The sequence below is a fragment of the Molothrus ater genome, chromosome 8 (genome assembly GCF_012460135.2).
Source record: "Molothrus ater isolate BHLD 08-10-18 breed brown headed cowbird chromosome 8, BPBGC_Mater_1.1, whole genome shotgun sequence".
Classification (NCBI taxonomy): domain Eukaryota; kingdom Metazoa; phylum Chordata; class Aves; order Passeriformes; family Icteridae; genus Molothrus; species Molothrus ater.
The window spans coordinates 28,834,007-28,854,464 of NC_050485.2; the positions used below are offsets into that span (position 1 = coordinate 28,834,007).

At 39.5% G+C, this 20,458-nt stretch overlaps 1 protein-coding gene across 1 annotated transcript in view; it reads right to left on the reverse strand.

The window, feature by feature from the left end:
* The window catches only part of GFRA1 (GDNF family receptor alpha 1), a 138,820-nt gene that overhangs the window by 14,682 nt on the left and 103,680 nt on the right, over window positions 1–20,458 (reverse strand). The window contains exons 6-7 of the mRNA XM_036385736.1: window positions 18,939–19,073; window positions 15,702–15,880 (exon numbers count right to left, since the gene is read on the reverse strand). Of these exons, the coding sequence (XP_036241629.1) occupies window positions 15,702–15,880; window positions 18,939–19,073 (314 nt within the window). The remainder of the gene's footprint in view (window positions 1–15,701; window positions 15,881–18,938; window positions 19,074–20,458) is intronic.

Here is a 20,458-nt window from a genome sequence, read left to right on the forward strand (position 1 = left end):
GCAAAGGAGGAAAGAGAATACTAAAAGGCAGAGACTGAATAAGTTTTATTAGGCTAATATCTCAACATCTTGGGCTGCCTAGGTTGTTGGGTTTTTTTCTCTAGTTATAAAACTAAACATCCATGTAATCCAAAGTTGAGTTGTTTTGGATTTTATTACTAAAATGCATTTCTCAAGTGATTCACCACAGAGATGAACCCAGAGCCATGGACAGCAGGTACAGGTAGCATCTGGCTGCTGCACACTGAACAGCAACTGAAGAAAAACAGCAGGAACACAAAGCCATTGTAGTCCCAGTTAGAAGAGGGGAATTTTGAGGGAATGTAATTGAAGCACAAGAGATCCCACAACACTTCTCCAGGCTGGAGCGTGTGGCCCCACGTGTCCGAATATCAGAACAAAGTTGCTCAGCTTGGCAGCAGGTGAAGTTGCTGCCTCCTGGATTAGCCATGGTGCCCTGGAGTGTGGTGGGGACAGCCCTGAGCAGCTGCCAGCCAGGGCTACTGCAGGAGCACAGCAGCTCTGTGCTAACGAGCCTTGGACAGAGGCACCAAACCCATGCAGGGCTTCTGCAAGGCCTCCAGGGGAGCCCGGGCAGGGGCTCCAGGGCAGGCAGAATTCCCTGTGCCTGCTGCTGGCTGGAGAGCTTCCCTCTCTGCAGTCACACACCAGGACAGGGTGCAGCCAGGACCCTGCTGAGGCAGCTCCACAGCCAAGAGCAGAGCTGCAGGAGGGATGCTCAGCCACGGCTTGGCCTTTGAGGCTCCCAGTTGCAGCTGTGGGAGGTGAAGGGATGGAGCAAACAAGGTCAGGCACTGCCTCTGTGCCCTGGCAGGAGCAGGGCTGCTGCTCTGGGGTTCTGCAGCTGGCAGGGAAGATCAGGCAAGCTTGCCTGAACACCAGGCTGAGCCTCAGCACGACAGGAAGCTTCCCTTCGTGCCATGCCAGCCCTGAGCAGCCGGCATTACTGCTGCTTTTCTGAGCACTGCCCTCGCTCATAAATTTTAAAAGGGAAGGCAATGGAACGACCATGAGCATCTGCTTTTTGTTAAGTGCCTCAAAATGTTCAGGACTTTCTGTTAACAATACGTTTGCGCACGTGTGCATTGTGAGTACTGGCATGGTTACACAGAGACAAAAGGCTGAAAGCCTCAAAAGGGTGAAAACACTTCAGGTAAAAAGTGACTCTTCCTGCAATTACAGACAGGCAAAGGCTACAATAAAGTAACAGTGGAGCAGCCTTGCACAAAAAGGTAAAAGAAACCAGTTATCTGAGCACCCACCCTGCATCCATCCCTCGCTGCCCCTGTTTCGTTTGCACATTTCAAGCCCAACATATCAACTCCCACAGTTGTGTGGTGGTGCACCCAAGTCCCACTAAATCATGGCATGATTCAGAGGGTAGTTCTTTTCTTTTAAAATAATCCACTCTTGAACAGCTGTGATTTGGATTAATTAGTGAATTTCGCATTTTTGGCACAATCTGCTCTCCAGAAGTGCCACTGAAATAAAAAATTAAAGCATTCACTCCCTTCTCTAATCCTGTAGCTGAATTTTGCAGGTGCACAGATGCATCCTTAGAACTGGCAGGGCTGCAATTGTAGTGAACTTGCTGCAGTACTTGTCTCAGCTCCTTTCTAGCACTGACAATACTATTTAGAATAAAAATATGTAATTTTTTTTTAATTGTGGAATCAAATCTAGCAAGGCGAGTATTTTAAAAAAACCCCAGGTTATGGTGTATTGTGGCTTTGATAGGCAGCTATTCCTCAAGAATTTAGCTAGAACCACACACATAACGTGAAAATTTTCACCCAAATAATTAATGTTTTAGATCTTTTTTAATATGAAATGTAAGACAACTTCAACTTTAAGCATAGCTGCTAGCAATGTCTATGACAACCTATTTTTATTTTCATTAGAATAAAAGCCTTTAGAAGTCTGTAGAAAGGTGTGCAAATTCACTACTCTCATCCCTGTTTAATAATTCTGGAGGCATTTTAATTTCTAAAAAAAAAGTGAAGTATCATACAGTTTGGATTACTGGCATTTTATTTTCTAAGACAAGCGTATTTTTCAACAGATTTAAGTCATGACCGAAAAAAAAAATCCAATTGGTCTCATTTACAGATCTCCATTAGGTAAGCTAGACCTTGGTTTGTCCTGTCAGCTTCCTAAATGTTATTAAAAGGCCCCTGCAAAATGGATCTTAAAACTCAATACTTGTGAAAGACTTTGATGTAGCATCCAACATTCATTCTCCCCTTGCTGAAGTGAGTGAGGGAAAGAAAAATCACCCCTTCTCAGAAATACTATCAGTGAAACCCTGACAGTAATTCTCTTTAATGGGTTATCCTACAGTGGACCATACTTTAATGGATGGTATTAGAGTGGCCTTCCTCATATCTCTGATTTACACATGAATGATGCTCTCACAAACAGCCACACTGTAATTAATGAGCTATTCAAAAAAGCACAGAAACTCCTGTAAGAGATCTCTGCAGAATCATGGCATTGTTTGAAAGGTGCCTTATTTTTACTGCCCTGATCCCACCACACCCACAGGAATTTCTCCACTTGCCAGGCAGTACCAACTGGAAATCAAAAGCAACTTCCTAATATCATCTGCATATATGGCCTGAAATTTGAGAAGTAAGAAGCATGGAGGATTTTTTTCCATCACTGAAAAAAATTTCTTACACACAAAAAAGTACTGTGAATGTTAGATGTTTAACAATTATAACCCCACTAAAACAAAACCGTGCCTATAATGACCAGATTATGCAAATGATTACCAGATTATGAAAATTGTATTCACAGGATATAATCCTTCTTTGTTTCATCCCACAAGTTCTTTACAGAAGGACAGAAGGCTCAAATTTTTGTTTACATTTAATAAACTGGAAAATAAAAACAGATGAATGCTAATAATGTCAGTAATGCAGATCAACATCACTTTGGGTATATTTTGGAATGTTTCCATACCAAGCTGGAAGTAGCTTTAGAAGCTTAGTTGTGACTAGTCTGCCTACTTTTTGAAGAATTAAATTGTGGTAGACTGGATAGTTCAGGGCATTATTAATGGGACATACAGACTGAAATTCCAAGGTAGCTTGTTTAATCTAGCTCAGGTCAATACTGACAACTATTCTACAGCAGTTTTGAAATGAGGAGGTGGTTCTGAAGCACTTCTTCTCTAAACAGGACAGGTTCAATGCACAAAAGTGGCACTAATTTGCACCTCAGGCAGATCACCTCATCAGACTGGGGAATTAATGAGGTATAGGTTTATAATATCACAAAGCATGCAGAATGTTTTCCTATGCCCTCCACTTCCTTTTCTGTGAGATGAGCTGCTGTGTTAAAAAGGGACAGTCCCACTCTAGCCTCAGATTTTTCTAAATCTACCGCAAACGCTGTAAGAAAAATCTTGAAGGTGCCTTGTGCTACCAAATTTTAATATCCTTTGGTGGAACTCAAGAGAGATTATAAAGTTTCACCTAGAAAAACATCTTAGGAATGCTATCTGAAGAGAATCTTGATTGATGATGGTTGGCAGCAAATATTTCCCTGAATGTATAATGGTTTTATTAATAGCTCTGGACTGAGCTGAAGTAGAAAACAGGGCAAGTGAGGGGTGTTTTTTTGTGATCTACCTACTCAGATGCATCTAATCCCTCACTAGCATCAGCTTTGTCTTCCTAGCAAGTTTCAGTGTCAATACATTGCCATCAAGTATCTAGAGAGGAAGCACTAAAAACAAATTACAACTGTGTGTGTGCCAACCATAGCAGCAGTCTGGTTTCTTGTGTTTCTCCTGCCTACAGATCAGAGGGTGGAAAGTCACAAGGATGACAGCATTGCTAGAAACAAAAGATGGGTGTGATGCAGACAGTACCTTCTGTATATTAACATTTGCTATTGTGTCTGGACACCAGTGCTGATACTGCACTACTGAGCTGTCCCAGGAATTAAATGGGCTGAAATGCCATGTTCAGTGGCCAAGACAGGCCAAGCCTCTCTGGTGATTGAGAGCAGCATCCTCAGAAGGATTTGGGATATCACTGTGCTGCTCCCATCCAGTGACTGCAGGAGACATGCCACTGCTGAGGGGCTGGGCACAGATGGATGGAGCGGCACTCCAGCAGGCTCTGCACAGAACAAAGGGCAGCAGATGATGAACAGGGGCTGCAGAGCACATGTGAGCAGATGTGTCTCGCTGGCCTGCAGATGATGTGGAGCTGAAGCTTTGCCATTTGCTCTCTCTAAATGTCCATGGAACACCAGGGTCCAGTCCCCTGTTACAGGGACAAAAGCCAAGCCAACTGGCATTTTAGGGGCTGTCCCTGTGACATGGACCCACTTCAGCTCCCAGAGAGCAGAGCTCTCTCTCTCACTGAGGGCACTTACCAAAGAGCTGCACTGGTACTAAATATAACATGAGCCACCAGCCTGAAGGTGAAAAACTCTGCCTAATTAATTATTCCTAGGTATTCTCATTAAGCTGTTCTCTGGGTATAGACAGACTGTGTTTTTTATCTAAACCTGTTTAGTTGTGCATATAACAATCTGAATTTCTTCTCTGCATATGCCCATGACTGAGTCCTTAGGAATAATCAGGAAACCTTAATCAAAATTAACACAAACTCTTGATGAGAGCAGGATTCCGCAAACAGCTGCAAGAATTTCTCAAAGTTCAAAACCAATATGAAAAAAGGGATAATTATTTTCCACTGCATTTGGATTCTGAAACTGTATACATGCAGCCAGGTCCCTGCAGGAACAGACCCCAAAATTCACCCTGAGGACCAGACAATGGCAGTGCATGTGTGACTGAGGTGTGCAGAACAGCACTCCAGCACAGAAATCACCACAGACCAGGCAAGATACATGCAACTGTTAATGCACTACTTTTCCTACTGAAGGTAAGCCTTTGTAAAAACCATCCTGAATGCCACCAGAACATTTCTGATCAAACCATCTTTTTTACATTTGTGCAGGCACAAATTTAGGAATGGGTTTTCACAGATTCTAGTAACTGCTTTGCTTTTGTCTGTGCACACCTGATTTATATGCCCATTTATCCAACTCTCTGCACAAATTAGGTACTTAGGGCTGCAGGTAGCTTTTTAGAGCCTGCCTGGTACATGCCCTACCTGCCACACACATAAAAAATTCAAATGCACACATTTCAAATCTGAGGATGAATTCAGAACATCCAAATGTTTAGGGTCATGTGGTAATGTATAACTTGCCTTGAATCAGAGGTTTCTTGAGGCTTCTGAAAATGTCAATCTGGAAAACTATAGCACCATGTAATGCAGTATTTAATAAATTACTGCCTGAATTCCTAATTCTGCTTTAAGAAAGACATGAGGGAGGATAATCCTATAATTCTTTAGGAAGCATGCTGAGTGAACCTATGAAAAATATTCTGTGTTAAGCACATCAGTCTGTTTACCCGTGACTCATAAACAGAGCTAAACACGCAGGAGGGCTTAACCTGAGGTGGGATTATTGGGCCAAGTTCACTGATTGGAACAGGATTTGGTGTGAAATAGTCAGGCTCTCCTCCAAAGTACTGACTAAAATAAACATTTTGCACTCCTATTGATTTTGACAGCAAGGGGCTCAAATGGGTGTCTCATGTTCCGGAACTCAACAGCAAATTCAAAAATGCTGTAGAGTAGATGGTTTGATGCAACATAAAGATCTATTATTCAGGTAAAACAGCTAATTAGGAGTCATGGGCATAAAAAGTAGGAGATAAAGGGTGAGATTTATTCCCAGTATTTGATTACTAATGTACAGTGAAGACTGGAAGTAAAATGAGCAGAACGGGTAAAAGCAGAACAGAAATTTCTCTTCAGATGTTTTGTTGTAAATATTTTTTTTTATTAAGAGTATAGATTAGTCAATTTTGTTAAAAGATTGTGTTTAATTTTCTGTCCTATAAACTTGGTTTGATTACTTGAAAAATTAATGAATGCTATGGAAAAGGTTCCAAATTTCAGTTCTTCAACATTGTACCATTTTTGCAGCTACGCTGTCTCGTCAGCAATATATGGGTTAGAATGATTACTTATTATTGCACTATAATTTCCACTGGGCTTTTCTATATTTCATTTGCTGGTGGTAACACAGAATAAACTATTCCTAGAAAGTCTTCTTTATTATTCCTGAAATGATTTTGATCATATCTACCACATGGCAACTGAGAGTCTGGGTAGTTTATTTTTGAAAAATGTTAAGTCTCTGGGTTACACAGAAATATCAAAGAATGGTGTGCATACATGTAAGGGGTAATGGATAATTACAATGTACACTTAAGGATAATTGCAATATACACAACTGTGGAGTTATTCCCTTTTTACAAGTGTATAAACAAAAGCAGAATTTGATTAGGTCGTGTGATTGCCTCTTTAAAATCAAATTACTTTATATGCATAAACATACTTCAGGTACTTGGGTTTGCTGTTGGCAGAGGAAGGCAATGCATCCTCCTTAATCAAGGATAAGGAAGCAGGGTTGATTCAGACATTTCACCAAAATCAGAATGCAGACTTACTGCAATCTCAGCTGCACCCCAGTATGGCCACAACCCCCCTGTGCCCCTCTCCACTGAGCCTTCCAGGGCAGCCCAGCCCAGCATGGACACAACTCCAGGATTATACAGGCTCAACACCCTTCCAGCTCAGTCTGGTGCAGATTTTGGTGGGTTCTTTTCCCCTGAATCTGCATTTAGCCATTATATAATGAGAGGAAAATACAGAAAAATAACATAAATAAGTTTCATAGCAGATTCAGTCTATGAGGCGGTTGAGTGTCCAAACATTACAGAATGGATCTTCAAGAAAAGAGGACAAAATAACCCAAACCCACAAGGAAAGAAAAGAAACAAATAAAAACCACACAAAAAGAAAAAAACCCCAACAAAACAAACCAACCAACCAAACAAAAACAGACAGGAAAAGGATCTAATGAAGACTAATGGCTAACTGGAAGTAAAGTTTCAGGTGTAGATATGCCAGTGAGCATAAGACCATGAACTCCAATCAACACTTTTCTGTAGGATTGGACAAAATGTGATCAACCACTTGTCCCAGAAAAGAGCACAGGTTTGCTGTGCTCTAGGAAATAGATAGCTCATCTATGGAAATAACATTCTGATCACCAAGATAGTATCCAGTAGTATCTGCAAGGCTTCAAGAGCCACCAAGGGTGACAGCAAATGAGAAAATTACAGCAATGTCAATGTAGTTCCCATCTGTGAGCTCTTCTCTACCCACTCATATACCCAGGGAGGGGCAGGCAACCCCACACGCCTGCTCCAGGATCCAGGAACATTTCTCCCACCTCTGGGGATTTCAGGGAACCAGAGACAAGGCAAACCCCTTGACCCTGCAGCAGGATTGTGCACAACTCATCAGGTCCCTCTCTGTTAGTGAGCCTTCACCTCCAGGGAATGAGGAGCTGTACAACAAATTGCTGCTCTGCTCCCCTAAACTCTCACCCCCTCTGCACCACCCCCTCCAAGAGAGAGAAAGCAGGTAATTCATAAAACTCTCTGCATCTGTGACTAAAATGCTCCATTACCCAGAATTATTCAGCCTCCACACTGTCATTTGTCCTAAGCCATCATACTACAAAACAAAATTGTCGATACCACTTCAATAAAAGTGTTTAAAAGTACATTTCAATTATAGAAGTCTTGTGAAATCCTTCTGCTTACCTAGGGAAGAACAATTATTTGCAAAAATGGCAGAACTGATAAAGATTTAATGTGTTAAATTCTGATCAATTCTGGCAACTGCTGAGCTATTTTCATACCTTAGCAAGAAACATCTCTCTATTGACAACTGTATTCATTATCTCATATATTTATATCTGATAAAGCCTTTTACTTTGGTTTTCCTCATGAATCTTTGTGGATACATTTTTTGAGGATAACCTAATGCATTAAAATCATTTATAATAGTAAAGTATTTACTGTTTCTGAAGCACTCAAATATACTATGTGGTTTTCAGAACAAGTGAGGCTATAAAATGATAGCTGCACTGAAGTTAACAGCAATTAATTGGGCTTTTAAGGCCAAGACTACCTTTTCATGAGGAGTTTCTGGAATAACTAGTATGATGAGATTTTGGTGCATAATAAGGACTGCTTGAGAGCTATTTCTGTAAAAAAAAAAAAAAAAAAAAAAGAATTCAAGATTTCAAGGCTTCTAGTCTTGACTTCTGTTCTATTAAAAACCTGGTGGAAAAACCCCTTTTGCCTACTCTTGCTTGACAATAGGATGAGCCTGCTGGCATAACCAGAGCTTCTTTCACTCCAGCAAGTAGAGATGGGAGCAGAGACATGACTAAAACCTAATATTTGCTAATAGCAAACAATATGTCTTAAACAAAGCACTTTGTCAGGTCCCATAAAGGCACAATATATCCTGAATTCTACTTCCAAAGATAGTATGATTAAACATGTACCATCACAATGCAATGACCTAGAATTTTTACTGGTGGTAGTTATGCCTTAAAATTAATTTATAATACTGTACTCCTTTTTATGGCTGTTTTTTGCAGACTATAGTGAGCTATCTGTTTTAAAAGGGAAATACGTGATGGACTAGGTATTTGACTGAGAACTAGAGTTGGCTGACATTAGGAATACCTTCAATATGATGAAGAACCACATAAAGTAATAACAAGGGCTATGAGTAGTTTGATTTGGCTTATCTGATGAAATCCAATTTTCTGATTCTGGTTTATTCTAGCACTTTGTATTTCTGTTGTATTCTTCTAAGAGGATACTCATGTGAAACACAGAAACAACTGTAGCTTAGGGGAACACTGCAAATGCAAATCTGGTATTAGTAGCAATAATTTGCAAAATTCTTTCTGAGGATAAAAACTATAATCCCTCCCAAAAAATTTTCAATTTTCTGTAAAAGTCTGTAGTGCATTTTCACAAAGCTGCATTTTTTTAAGTCGTTAAATTGGTTTTTAGTAACCTCATACTCATTTTCAATTGAACAATTATTAAACTATAAAACAAAATTGCACAATTCCTAAAACTGTAGTCTGGAGTTTTACAATCTGCTATAAAGTGCTGTATTATTATAATACACTAAAGATGCTCAGACTATTAAAACTTTTTTTTTAAATGAACCATAAAATATTTTATCATTGATGAAATAATTCTGAAGTATTATGCTCTTCAGCAGTATACATGCACAATATTTTGGTCTCATGAAAAGTATGCTAATCAAAAACCCACAGTTTAAACTATAATTCTAATGTGCAACATAAACCATGTCACTGTCTTTCAGGAAGAGTTTATTACACCCAATTTCAAGCATTAAAAATCAGAGTATTGATCATTAAATATAAGGTCCAGTCTTACAGAGAGATCTCCATGCCAAAGAAACTGAGTGTTAAGCACTGGTGATAACAACAGAGATGTTGTTCCTGTTGTAAAGTTTTAACTCCACAAATTTATTTCACTCCACAAATCACAACTGATCTTGTAAGGGGGCCTGATGTTCAACTCAGAAGTTCAACCAAGCCTGGTAAATGAGAACAACTTTTTCCTGACTACTGATGGCTGATGTCTCGTAGCAGCACTGATGTGTCTGAGCTATCACGTTTGATCCTTGGCCACATCCTCTCACTGTTCCTCTCTCTTCAAAAGAGAGGCAAAAACTCCCTGCACACTTAGACATCCATCAGCTGTATGAACCACATCTTTAACTTCAGCAGGATTTCAACAAACTTGAAAACAAGCTATCTTGTGTGGTCCTGCAATTCTTTGGCAAAGAAGGTGAAAAGCTCAGTCTAGCTCTGAGTGGGAGCACCCACGCGACCACACCACGAACACACCCACGTGTGTGTGCACATTTGTCACATTCATGTTTTCTGAAAAATCTCTTTGCCCAGGATTTTGCTCCTGGGAAGCTGAGAAGCCTCAGAGAAAAATGAAAACAAGAATTATCTGACTTGCTTCTTCTGTGTTTTGCTACTTTGGAATGTGTTTGGACATTGTTTACCAACAGGTGATTGTTTCATTGGTTTCTGCTGTGAATTGTTTTGACTTAATGACCAATCAGTGCCAAACTGTGTCAAGGCTCTGGAAAGAGTCATGAGTTTTCTTTAGTATCTTTCTAGCCTTCTGTCTGTATGCTTTCTGTATCCTTTAGTATAGTTTAGTATTCTTTAATATAATATAGATAATAAAGTAATAAATTAGCCTTCTAAGAGCATGGAGTCAGATGCATCATTCCTTCATGCCATGGGGCACCCCACAAACACAACACACATTCCCTGCAAGCCAGCCTGTGGCACTGGGAGCCACTGTCTGCACAGCAAGGCAGCTGGGCTGGGGCTGCTTTCCTGCCAGGAAACACCAGGATTTCCACACAGATTGAAAACCCCAACATGTCTCCATGATGTTACCCTCACCTCCTCTGGATCTGGCAAGAGTCATGCAGTAAATGACCACAGTCTCAGGGAACTGCACATCCACGCTTTCTGAGCACCCACTCCAGCATGGTGCTGAGGGCAACAAGGATTAACCTCCCTGAAACCAGTGTCAATGAAATCAATGGACAAAGCAGTATCTGTTGTGGCAAAACAGAACTTCATTTAGTGCTCCGTGAATTAGAGGTGTAAGACTAAAGATGAAACTTTAAGTTAGCCCTGTCAGATCTTAATCTGTATACACAAAGCACTCAAGACTTCTTTAGGTACAAGGGACTTGCCCTAAAGCAAATTAAAGACATTGCTTTTTAGCAGAAAAGCTGCCAATAAGTGTTCTCTAAATCACTCTTACCAGCAGGCTGACCCCATTATGTCAGCTAATCCTGGAAATACAGGAGGTAGATTTAAATCTTTTCATAAAAAACATTAAGTCTTTTTTTTTTTTCTCCTTTCTTTTGGTTCTGGCACAGCATTGGAGTTTTATACTGTTGTCCATCTTTTGCCCCAGACTATATCTTTCTGTGTAGTTAGAATGCCCAGAGGAAGAAGTCCAAGCAGGACTTTCCCAAGGGATAGAGCAGGCAAGGCATTTGAAAAATCAGTGCTTGTATATCACAAAAAGTTCACAGGTTGTGTGAGGGAAGGGGGAAAGAGGGTGCCAGGTGTATGGGTGAGTTAACAGCGGTGCTCAGGGGATAAAACAAGCCTTGTCTCCACCACAGTGCTCCATCTCAGCAGCTGTGCCATTCCCTCACCCACACACTGCCTGTGCTTCCTGCTTATGCTCACCCACCACCCAATTACCAGCCGGTGGAGATCCACACCTGCTGTGGCCTGATCCTCAGAATGCTGCACAGGAGCTTTTAACCCTCTCCAAACATCTACATAATGCTTTGAAAAATGGTATTTAGCACCTGGGAAGCAACATTAAGCAGTTAGAGAGGGTACTTAACCCACCAGATTAGCAGCTCCCTGCACAGTGCTGAAGGTCTGCACAGACAGATCTCCAGGGCAAAAGCAGAGTAATTTTCAGTCTCAGTCACACTCAATTCCTGCTCTTCTCAGAGTAATGTGAGCCCTCTCTCCCGTTTTTGTCCTAGGATTCACCATTATAAGTATTTTTTTTAAATCACAAGTAGTACACGAATTTGTGGAAGAGCAGCTTGCATTATGGCCCACATCTGCTAAAAACACCCATTAATCTTACATGCCAATAGAAAGAATTGATATATTTAAGTATCCAGATTTCTCTTTCCCAATGTTCCCCACAAGATGTTTGATATTTTCAATTTCTATCTCATAGTTTTTAAATTTTGCTGCTGAGAGCACAACAACATTTACATACTGGACTTGTCTTCAGTCCAAAGGGTCATGGATCTCAATTATATCTCCCCATTGCTACATTCTTCAAAAGCACAAAAATCTTAATTTCTCTTTGAATGCTGGCTATCCAAAGCAAGAACAAGACACAATAAATATGAGAAAACAAAGTATAGAGCTAACTAACAAGACTTGGATGCATATATTTACTTCAATGTCCTAAACCATCTTGACTTCTACAATTTTTTTCTTTTGCAAAACATCCTTTAAAATATTATAGAAACCCCATGTGGGAGTCTGAGTTTTTTATTTATCTCTGCAATGACCCAGGAACAACTGGTCCAATCTATCACTTGAGGTTCATTTCATTATCATCCTTCAGTTCTATCCATCTCTCCTAAATGCAAAGGCAGCCTTTTTTTGAAGAATACATGCTGTGAGTACACATCCAAACTCATTCTTTTGTCCCTTTCAAATAATCCAACACGATGGTTCAGGCAGTGGGGGTAGAACATGAGACTGGAAGACCAGAACCATTTTTTGACTGGCATACTGAATGCAAGTTATGACTGAAAATGAAGGATTAACATATATGTCAGTTAAATAGAAAACATCAGAGTGAAGCCACCAGAAAAAAAGATAGGGTTGGCAATTACTTAATAAAATCTGCCTGCATAAGGAACATGCTGCTGGGATTCATCTTCCTTTTTGTTCACAATACTTTATGTTATTTTTATATGGTGCTAAGGATTCTTTGCAAGATGTCAAGCCCTTCAAATATACTTAAATTTAGCATTTTGTATAAACCTAACTACTGTTTACTGTGTTTAGCAAATTCTGTTAGAAGTCAGGTTTGTAAAAAGAGTTTAAAGGATTCTTGAATAAATCAAGCATCTTCCTGGCAAAGATAGAATGCTGACTTAATTGAGGGACAGGAAAAAAGAGTATCTCACACAATCCGTGCATATGTAAACATAAAGCAAGCAGATTCCAGAAATAAACATTTTGCTGTATTGATTTGAAGTAAGATAATACCCACAATAGGATGAATTGCAAATTCTCATAGCAATGATAAGTTCAAATGAAGAACAACTTCTAAGCAGCATCACTAAAATAAACATTATTTTAAATTCCAAATCTTCAACAGGTTTTTGAAGCAAATATTGAGTACAGGTAAACAAAATTATCTCGTATTTTCTTCAAGCATTCCCCACCTTTCAGATTCCCAGGTTTGCTTGTGCAGGAGAACACGGCACAGCAACAAAACCATGGGTGCACTCCTGCTCCTCACACGACCACTCTGAACAAGTCAGAGAGAAATGTATCAAAAATTGCTCAGTCAGTGCTGCTCCTGGCAGATTGGGTTAGTGCCCTGTATTTTACAGCCCCGGGAGGTTGGTATTGCTCATTTCTGTGCCATATTATACTAATCAATCACTTCCTGCTCTTTCTTCCATTGCTGTATTTCTTTCACTGGCAATTTATACTAATCAATCACTTCCTGCTCTTTCTTCCTTTGCTGTATTTTTTAACCCACTAACTAGAATATGCAGCCCTGTTGCATCTCAATGACCACTTCCCTAGCCCTCCTCTGCCACTGTCGTTTTGTGCTGAGACTGATGCTTGTAATTTGACTTTTCACAGCGTTCAGGCTATATTGCCTTTTAGAAACCTTTCAGCTCAGCTGCTAAGAATATAAAAAAGCTTTTGGCCACACTAGTTCATGTTTTGAAAACACTACAAAGGCATATTTTTATGGGAGGAGAGGCTTGGAATGAATACCCTTCTCCAAGTGCAACATGAATACCAGTTCTTTTATAAAATTTGCATTAAGGTTTAAGTCTCACATGCAAAGTGGCACCATACTGTCCAAAAAACATAGATTTCTTTTTAAAAAATTGTGGGCTTGTTTTGGCTCTGTTCGTAAGTTACTTCTTGAAAAACGCATTAAAATATTAGAGCTTTGTTCTTTGTGTTTCAGTTCTGACAGAAGGAAGTGGTAGGCATAGAATATTGTGCTTCACAGGAATAAAACTGCTTGGTTCACATAACTTCAGTGACATTTTAGTGCAGACTTTATCTACAGTTTCTACCAAACACCAGAGATCCTTTATTTAAAGGAACCTAATTTCCCTACCAACCTTTATTTCTTGTGCCAAGTACTTCGGGGGGTACCCTTGAAGTCATAGCACAGCTTTAAACCAGAGCTGATAAACTCATGTGGGATGTGACTTCAAAATTCCACAGTAACAGGAGGAAGGACAGGGAAGAATTTAAGTAATTTTCAAAACACAAGAACATCTATTCAAGCCTAAGGAACATTTGCAAATTCAAGTGAATCCAATGGGATTTGTGATCATTTGCCATTTCTTCAGTTCTTTATTTATTATGTGTACTTTGGTAGCATCTGGAGGCCTGACTCTACAGGGGGCTGTACAAACACTGAAGGAAAAAGTGATCTCTCCCATAACACAACTTTTTAATATAACATGAAGTGACTCAATAACATCCCATCAAGGTCCTGTTCTAAATGCAAGATATTCCAAGTTTCAGTCTTTAAAAGGCTTTGTTTCATTCAACATATCCTATTTGTTAAAATGACTATTGCAATAGCAATATATGCCTCTGTCTCTTTTATCAATAACTTACAAAGCTCAAATAATAATGAATGCACAGATGAGAAAAACAGAATTAAAACAGAAGGACCTAAACTCAGCACCCTCTATCATTAACCCCCTGTACTTTGTGACTCTGAAATGTCCCTCATGTTGATACAGATACAATTTTCCAATGCAAAATAGATGCAGGAACTGGAAAAGGATGAAGAAGAGAGAGTGGTGCAGGAAAAAATTAAGAAGCAAAACATACTTCTCAGAAATAAAATCTTTCTGGTACAGTGAACATGGAACCATTTAATATTAAGAAAACAAAGTGAATTTTTTTTTTATAGGAAGTGAAAAATCAATGCTTTAACAGTGAAATCCAGAGATACAGAAAGTATTATTTTATATACCAGCTGAGACCTTAAATCTTGGACACTTATATTTGTGTCACATAGCAATTTTCCTTCTGTAAAGACAAAAATAAACAGGACAAGCTGATCTATCCCTGCTTGACCTAATTTTGTATTTAAACCACCAGAAATTTTTACAGCCCGATTCCAATCTGGCCTAAGGATGTTTTCATTTTACATTTCCTACTGACTTCTTCCTGCCTTGAGTCTGCTGTCTTCTCCTGCCCAAGTCCTTCAATCTTTCAAAGATCTGCACAAACTGTCTTCAGCAAGTGGTGAGCCTCTAAATCCAGGATCAATGATCCACTATCAATAGCCTAATTTAAGTGTCAAAGAAAGTCACTACAGCCATTGGCCAAAATCACATCATGACCTCCACCTCAGTTCAGCAAAGTGCCTGATTCAAAAGTTTTATCTTTGTCCAGCTTCTCAATGTGTAGCTTGCAGCACCATATGTTCTATAATATCCAGACCTACTCAGCCAAAAAACCTTCTTGAGTTTAATACCAATAACATAAGAAAGAAGGCAGCAGGACATGCTAGCTCACATTAAGAGTTCCCTCTGAATTAGGAGTACTCAAGGGATTAATTTAATCTGACATATCCTGGCAGGATTTGGAGAGTGCCACATTCATATTCAAACCTGTGATAAGAAATTAAATACCATCCCCTGTTTCTGAGACAGCAAGGCAATAAAGTCCACTTTGAGATATGCAAGTTCCTGATTAAAATAAGAGTGTCTGACAGCTCACAACATATGCAGCTTGTAACTACACCACGGGAATAAACAGATATTCCAGTTTAGGCAGGCATCTAGTTAGGCAGAGCGAGACTCCTCGACAGGTACCTATGAAAAACTTTTATTTATGCACAACAAGAAGTATAAAACTCTTACCTGCAGGTTTGCACATGCTGGTGAATCGTTGTGGGAGGGTATTTCGTTGTTGGTGGTCTCTGACCCTGTGTTTCTGAGTCTGGAAGATGTCGTGGTTGTGGCTGTAGTGGTCTGTACTGGTAAGATTGGCTGCCAGACATTCACATCAGTGCCATTGCCAAAGGCCTGAATTGCATTTTCTGTGAAAATAAATTACAGGCAATTTTCTATTTCTAAAAAAAAAAAAGAAAGGCAAAAAGCAGAACTGAGTTGTTTTTTATTGCTGTTGCTATTATTATTATTACATTTTAAATGTGTATTTGTAGAAACTCAATTTTATGCTGAAAAATGTGTCTTATTTTTGAACCTATCAGAAACGTGAACAGAAAATCTGGGGTCACATAATTATTTGGTGCAGCCTCTTCTTTGTAATGTTTCCAGTAATTCTTGACAGAAGCTTTAAGACTTACCATAATCATATTTGTTACCATCCCGAAGACTCAAAAATTTACTTTCAACATTTAAAATACAGTTTGAATGTCATGTCCTAATTCAGGCAGGTGAAGTTACAGAGCAAACTAAAAACAGAGAACTGGATAAATATTTATTTCTACAGCTTGTTGTAGTAAAACTAATATGCCTGTAACTACAAAATAGTTTAACTAAGGCAATCTTTTCCTTACCATTTTCAATCAAAATCTGCATAATTGGGTGAGGGAAACATGGTTAAACTAAAACTTTAGAATATAAAAGTTAAAAAGCTTATCACAGTTTCACAGGATTAAAGAGTGTGTTTATAGCAAGAGTAAATTGGTTGGAGTTTTTTTATAAACAAATAGAAAAACAGTTCTTAATCAGGTCTTTGGGGATTCAACAAGGATTTGGGGATTTCTTATTTCAAATTCTTTGTACAAGAAATCAAACAATTTCACTGGGGACTAATATGTAGAAGTTATTAACACTTCTTCTCAGTGCCATTCCTTGCCTTATAAAATAATTTACATGTCATTTTCTTCTGAAAAAGATGTATTTTATCCTGATATTAGTTCTCAGAACTTCAAGATGCAAAGAGAAGAACTTGTAAAAAGCACCAGAATGAGTTGCATTAATGGAGACAAAGTGGGAAGAGGGATAGGATAAGTTTTCTTGTGTTTCCATGAATAAGGCAATATAAAAAGCAGTATTTCCTAAAATAACAGTAACTCTTTGTTTCCACTGTTGCAAGAATGGCCACAGAAATACCTGCAAACCTTCCAGTTTTCAAAGTAAAAAGTGGCCTTTACAATTAGTCTTCAATTATTTCATATAAGCATACTTGATGATCCTTATGACTCTCTTCCAACGTGAAATATTCTGTGATTCTATGACAGAATCACAGAATTGTTTGGGTTTAAGGAATCTTTCAAGGTCTTCCAGTCCAGCCCCACTGCAATGAGCAACTTCAATTAGATCATTGTTGTAAATGTCCCAAATAACAGGTTTGTTTTCTATTTTGAAGGGGAAATATATTGAAAAACAGACTAGCAAGAAATTCCTAGTTTCTTCTTTTTGTGGAAAAAGAAGTTTTTGTGTTGTATAAAAGAAGTGGGAAGAATTTTAATGACATTTTCTCCAGGCAGTGGAAGTCTCACTAATGAAAATAAAAATTTTTAAAAATTCCTATTCTATGTGAAAGACAAAACTTTACAGAAAATCCAGAAACACCTTTAATTTCTTCCTGAAGAAGACATTATCTTGCAGCTAGGATGACATAATTTGTCTCCCAGTAACCTCCAATGTCTTTGATTTGTCTTCATTAATGCTTTTGTACTGATGGCAAAAGAAAGGACAAGGAATCGCTCTGTCTTTATGTTCCAAAAGGAACCTGCAATACTCTAGAAATTAATGCATTCACAAATGAATAAAATCTGAGCTGCTGCAATAGATATAAATGGCAACTGCCATTAGGCCTGAAGGTCTGATGGCATATTGTTAAATTTTACCCCTCATAAAGTTTGAACTCTTTTCTCTTTTTCTTTTGTTAAATGAACTTGAGTAATTGATTCGTTCTTCCAAAGCTTAATAAATAGTGTATCACAGAGCAACTCAGGTTTCTGTGCACAGAACTCCCTGTGCCTTCACTGCAATGCTGTCTCTTGAGAAGCTACCAATGGGGATTTTCAGACCCTCAAGTAAAATACTGAGCCCTGCCTCAGCATCAGCTCAAGTCTGTAGGGCTGGATGGGCCAGTCTGGATCACTGAGTTCATTTTACTGTTTTGGAGAGAAGCAATGATATCTGCTTCTTTGCATATGCTGATGAAATATGACTTTTAAAACCACTTTTACCCTCAAAACTCCTTCTGGAAGCCTATTTCTTTACTTTAGTCTGATGGTTTCAAATTTTTCCATTTCAAGCCTAAATATGTATGGCCAATATCTCCCTTTTTGATCTTATGCCAACGTTGTCCTGCAGGTGAAGTAATCCCTTCCCCTCCTTGGGTTTGCCCTGCTAATGCAATTTCAGAGGACAATCACGTATCCTTTCAACTTCTGTTCTGATAGGCTAGGGAAGCCAAGCTCTTTTGGTCTCCTCATTTATCTGAAATTAAAACTCTGATGCACACTCCACATCATCCAATTATGCTGCTCCAGGCAGACAGGAAATTTGAAAAGAGAACCTGCCAAAATTGACTCCACTGTGCCATTCTGAAATTTATAATAGTCCCTAATTTGGAAGTGAATCTGACAGAGAAAAAAAATCAATAATTTAACAAAATCTTTACAATAGTTACTATCCAGGCTTGTGTTAAAATCAGGCATCTGAGATCCAATATCCTAAAAAAAATGAAGTTGGCTGTAAATTGCAAGCACAATCCAATTTATACTTACTCACGGCAAATCCTTCATATCCTAACTACATGTCTTTTTTATATGAACTTCTTAAATTATACAGAAACCCCTCAGGTGCGGCAATTCCATGGTAAAGATGCTGCCTGACTGTTAGGCTCCAAATATGCCCTGCAATGTAAACATATTTCAATATCATACAACTTTGGGTTCTATTTTTTTCCCCAGGAGTATGTCATGTTTGAAATCATGGCCACAAAGCACAGTATCAGGCATATTTGCTCATTCTTCTAATTTTTACACCTACAACAGAACCCCGCTCGACAAAGTGCACAGTGATGGCCTCAATGTGTCGTAACATGCTTAAGCAGTAGAGGAATTCCAGAAAACACTCTGCAACTCATTAAAAGACACCTAATTTTGTACTCACTAAGGCATGTGTTGTCCTGGAAGAAATTCAGAAATTTCTTGCACTCCTCCTCGTCGTTGCCACTGTTGCTGCAGTCGCACCATGGGGCCACGCTGAGGCTGCTGGAGTCGATGTAGTTCGGGGTCATCACGGTGCCTGTCACAGAGTGAAGCACAGCACTGTCAGCAACCTCTGCACTGTGTCAGGGTACCAGTTGTGGGTTTCTCTGGGTCTGGATTGAAGGCACTTGAGACAGTAGCTCATGTTCAGACTCAGGTGTTTATTATTTCTTATCAGTAAAACAGTCTCACTACTGTGAGTTAGCAGCTTTTCTTTAGAAGGCACAAAATGGCTAAGATTTTTTGTTACAAGGTCTTTTAAGACTAAACTGTCCAATTAAGAGCTGACATCTAGATTATTTTCCCTTTTAACCCAATAACTGATCCCAAAGAGCCCACAATGCAGACTGTTCTGCCCAATTACAAAATGCCACCCAAACCCATGAAGAAGGAAGAAATCCAAGATGACACCCTGTGCCCTCCATCTCCCTTCCATCCACAACATGCTAAAAATCCCAAAACCTCAGTTTCTCACCAAGTGATACACCAACACTACTCTCTACAATCTATTGCACACTTTTGTGGATTCTAGTTTATCTTGAAGTCTAGGAAACTTTCTCCATGAATGAGGGTCAAAGTCAGTGCTCCCCTGGGGGTCAGGGCACCCCAGAGCAGACAGAGAAATGTTCCCAGGTGCTCCGGGTTTCCACAGCACTGGAACATTCCTTCCACCGTAAGAAGGCAAACAGCCCTTGGGAAGTCATGCATTCGGGGCTGGATTCACCACACAGACCCAGAGCAGGGCTCTGACCCACAGATTTGACAGCTCCTGGCTCCTCTCAGCCTCTGACACCCAGCCCTGGTGCTGTATTTCACACCCTCTGCTGTTTGAATGCAATCACTTTAGGGACTGTAACACGATTCACGCATTGAAGACACATTTCTTCCCTCCAAAAAGGATTCCCACAGAGAGCTGCATCAGCAGAACTGACAGGTAGAAAACCATAGCAGAGGGAGGGATGGGCTGGGAGAAGGTGAGTTCCTCTTTGAAAAGCTTTGCTGCCAAATCAAACACACGTGGACTGTCCTTAGAGCTGCACTTAAAAATCTTTTAGGATTTTCCTTCCTCACTTGTGTTTTTTCTCATTTTAATTCTAGCTGCAAATAAATGGCTAAAATGGTACCAGACCTGTGCTTCCTCCTTGAGTCTGCAGCCAGACTGGAAAAACATTTCTGAAATGCATGAGCAAAGAGAATGCTGGTGATGCTGAGGGGAGCCCTGGCACATCTTGGACCAGTGTTAACCCAGGATGCTCATGAGGGACCTGCCAGCAGAGTGGGTTAGGGTGATGAACAGAGCAACAACCAGCATGCATGAAAAGGTACAGCAGATTCTTTGCAGCTAAGAAACTATTATTAATCCTGCTGCTTCACTACTTCTTCAGTAAAGTGATTATTTCCTAAAAATTGTCAACAACTTTC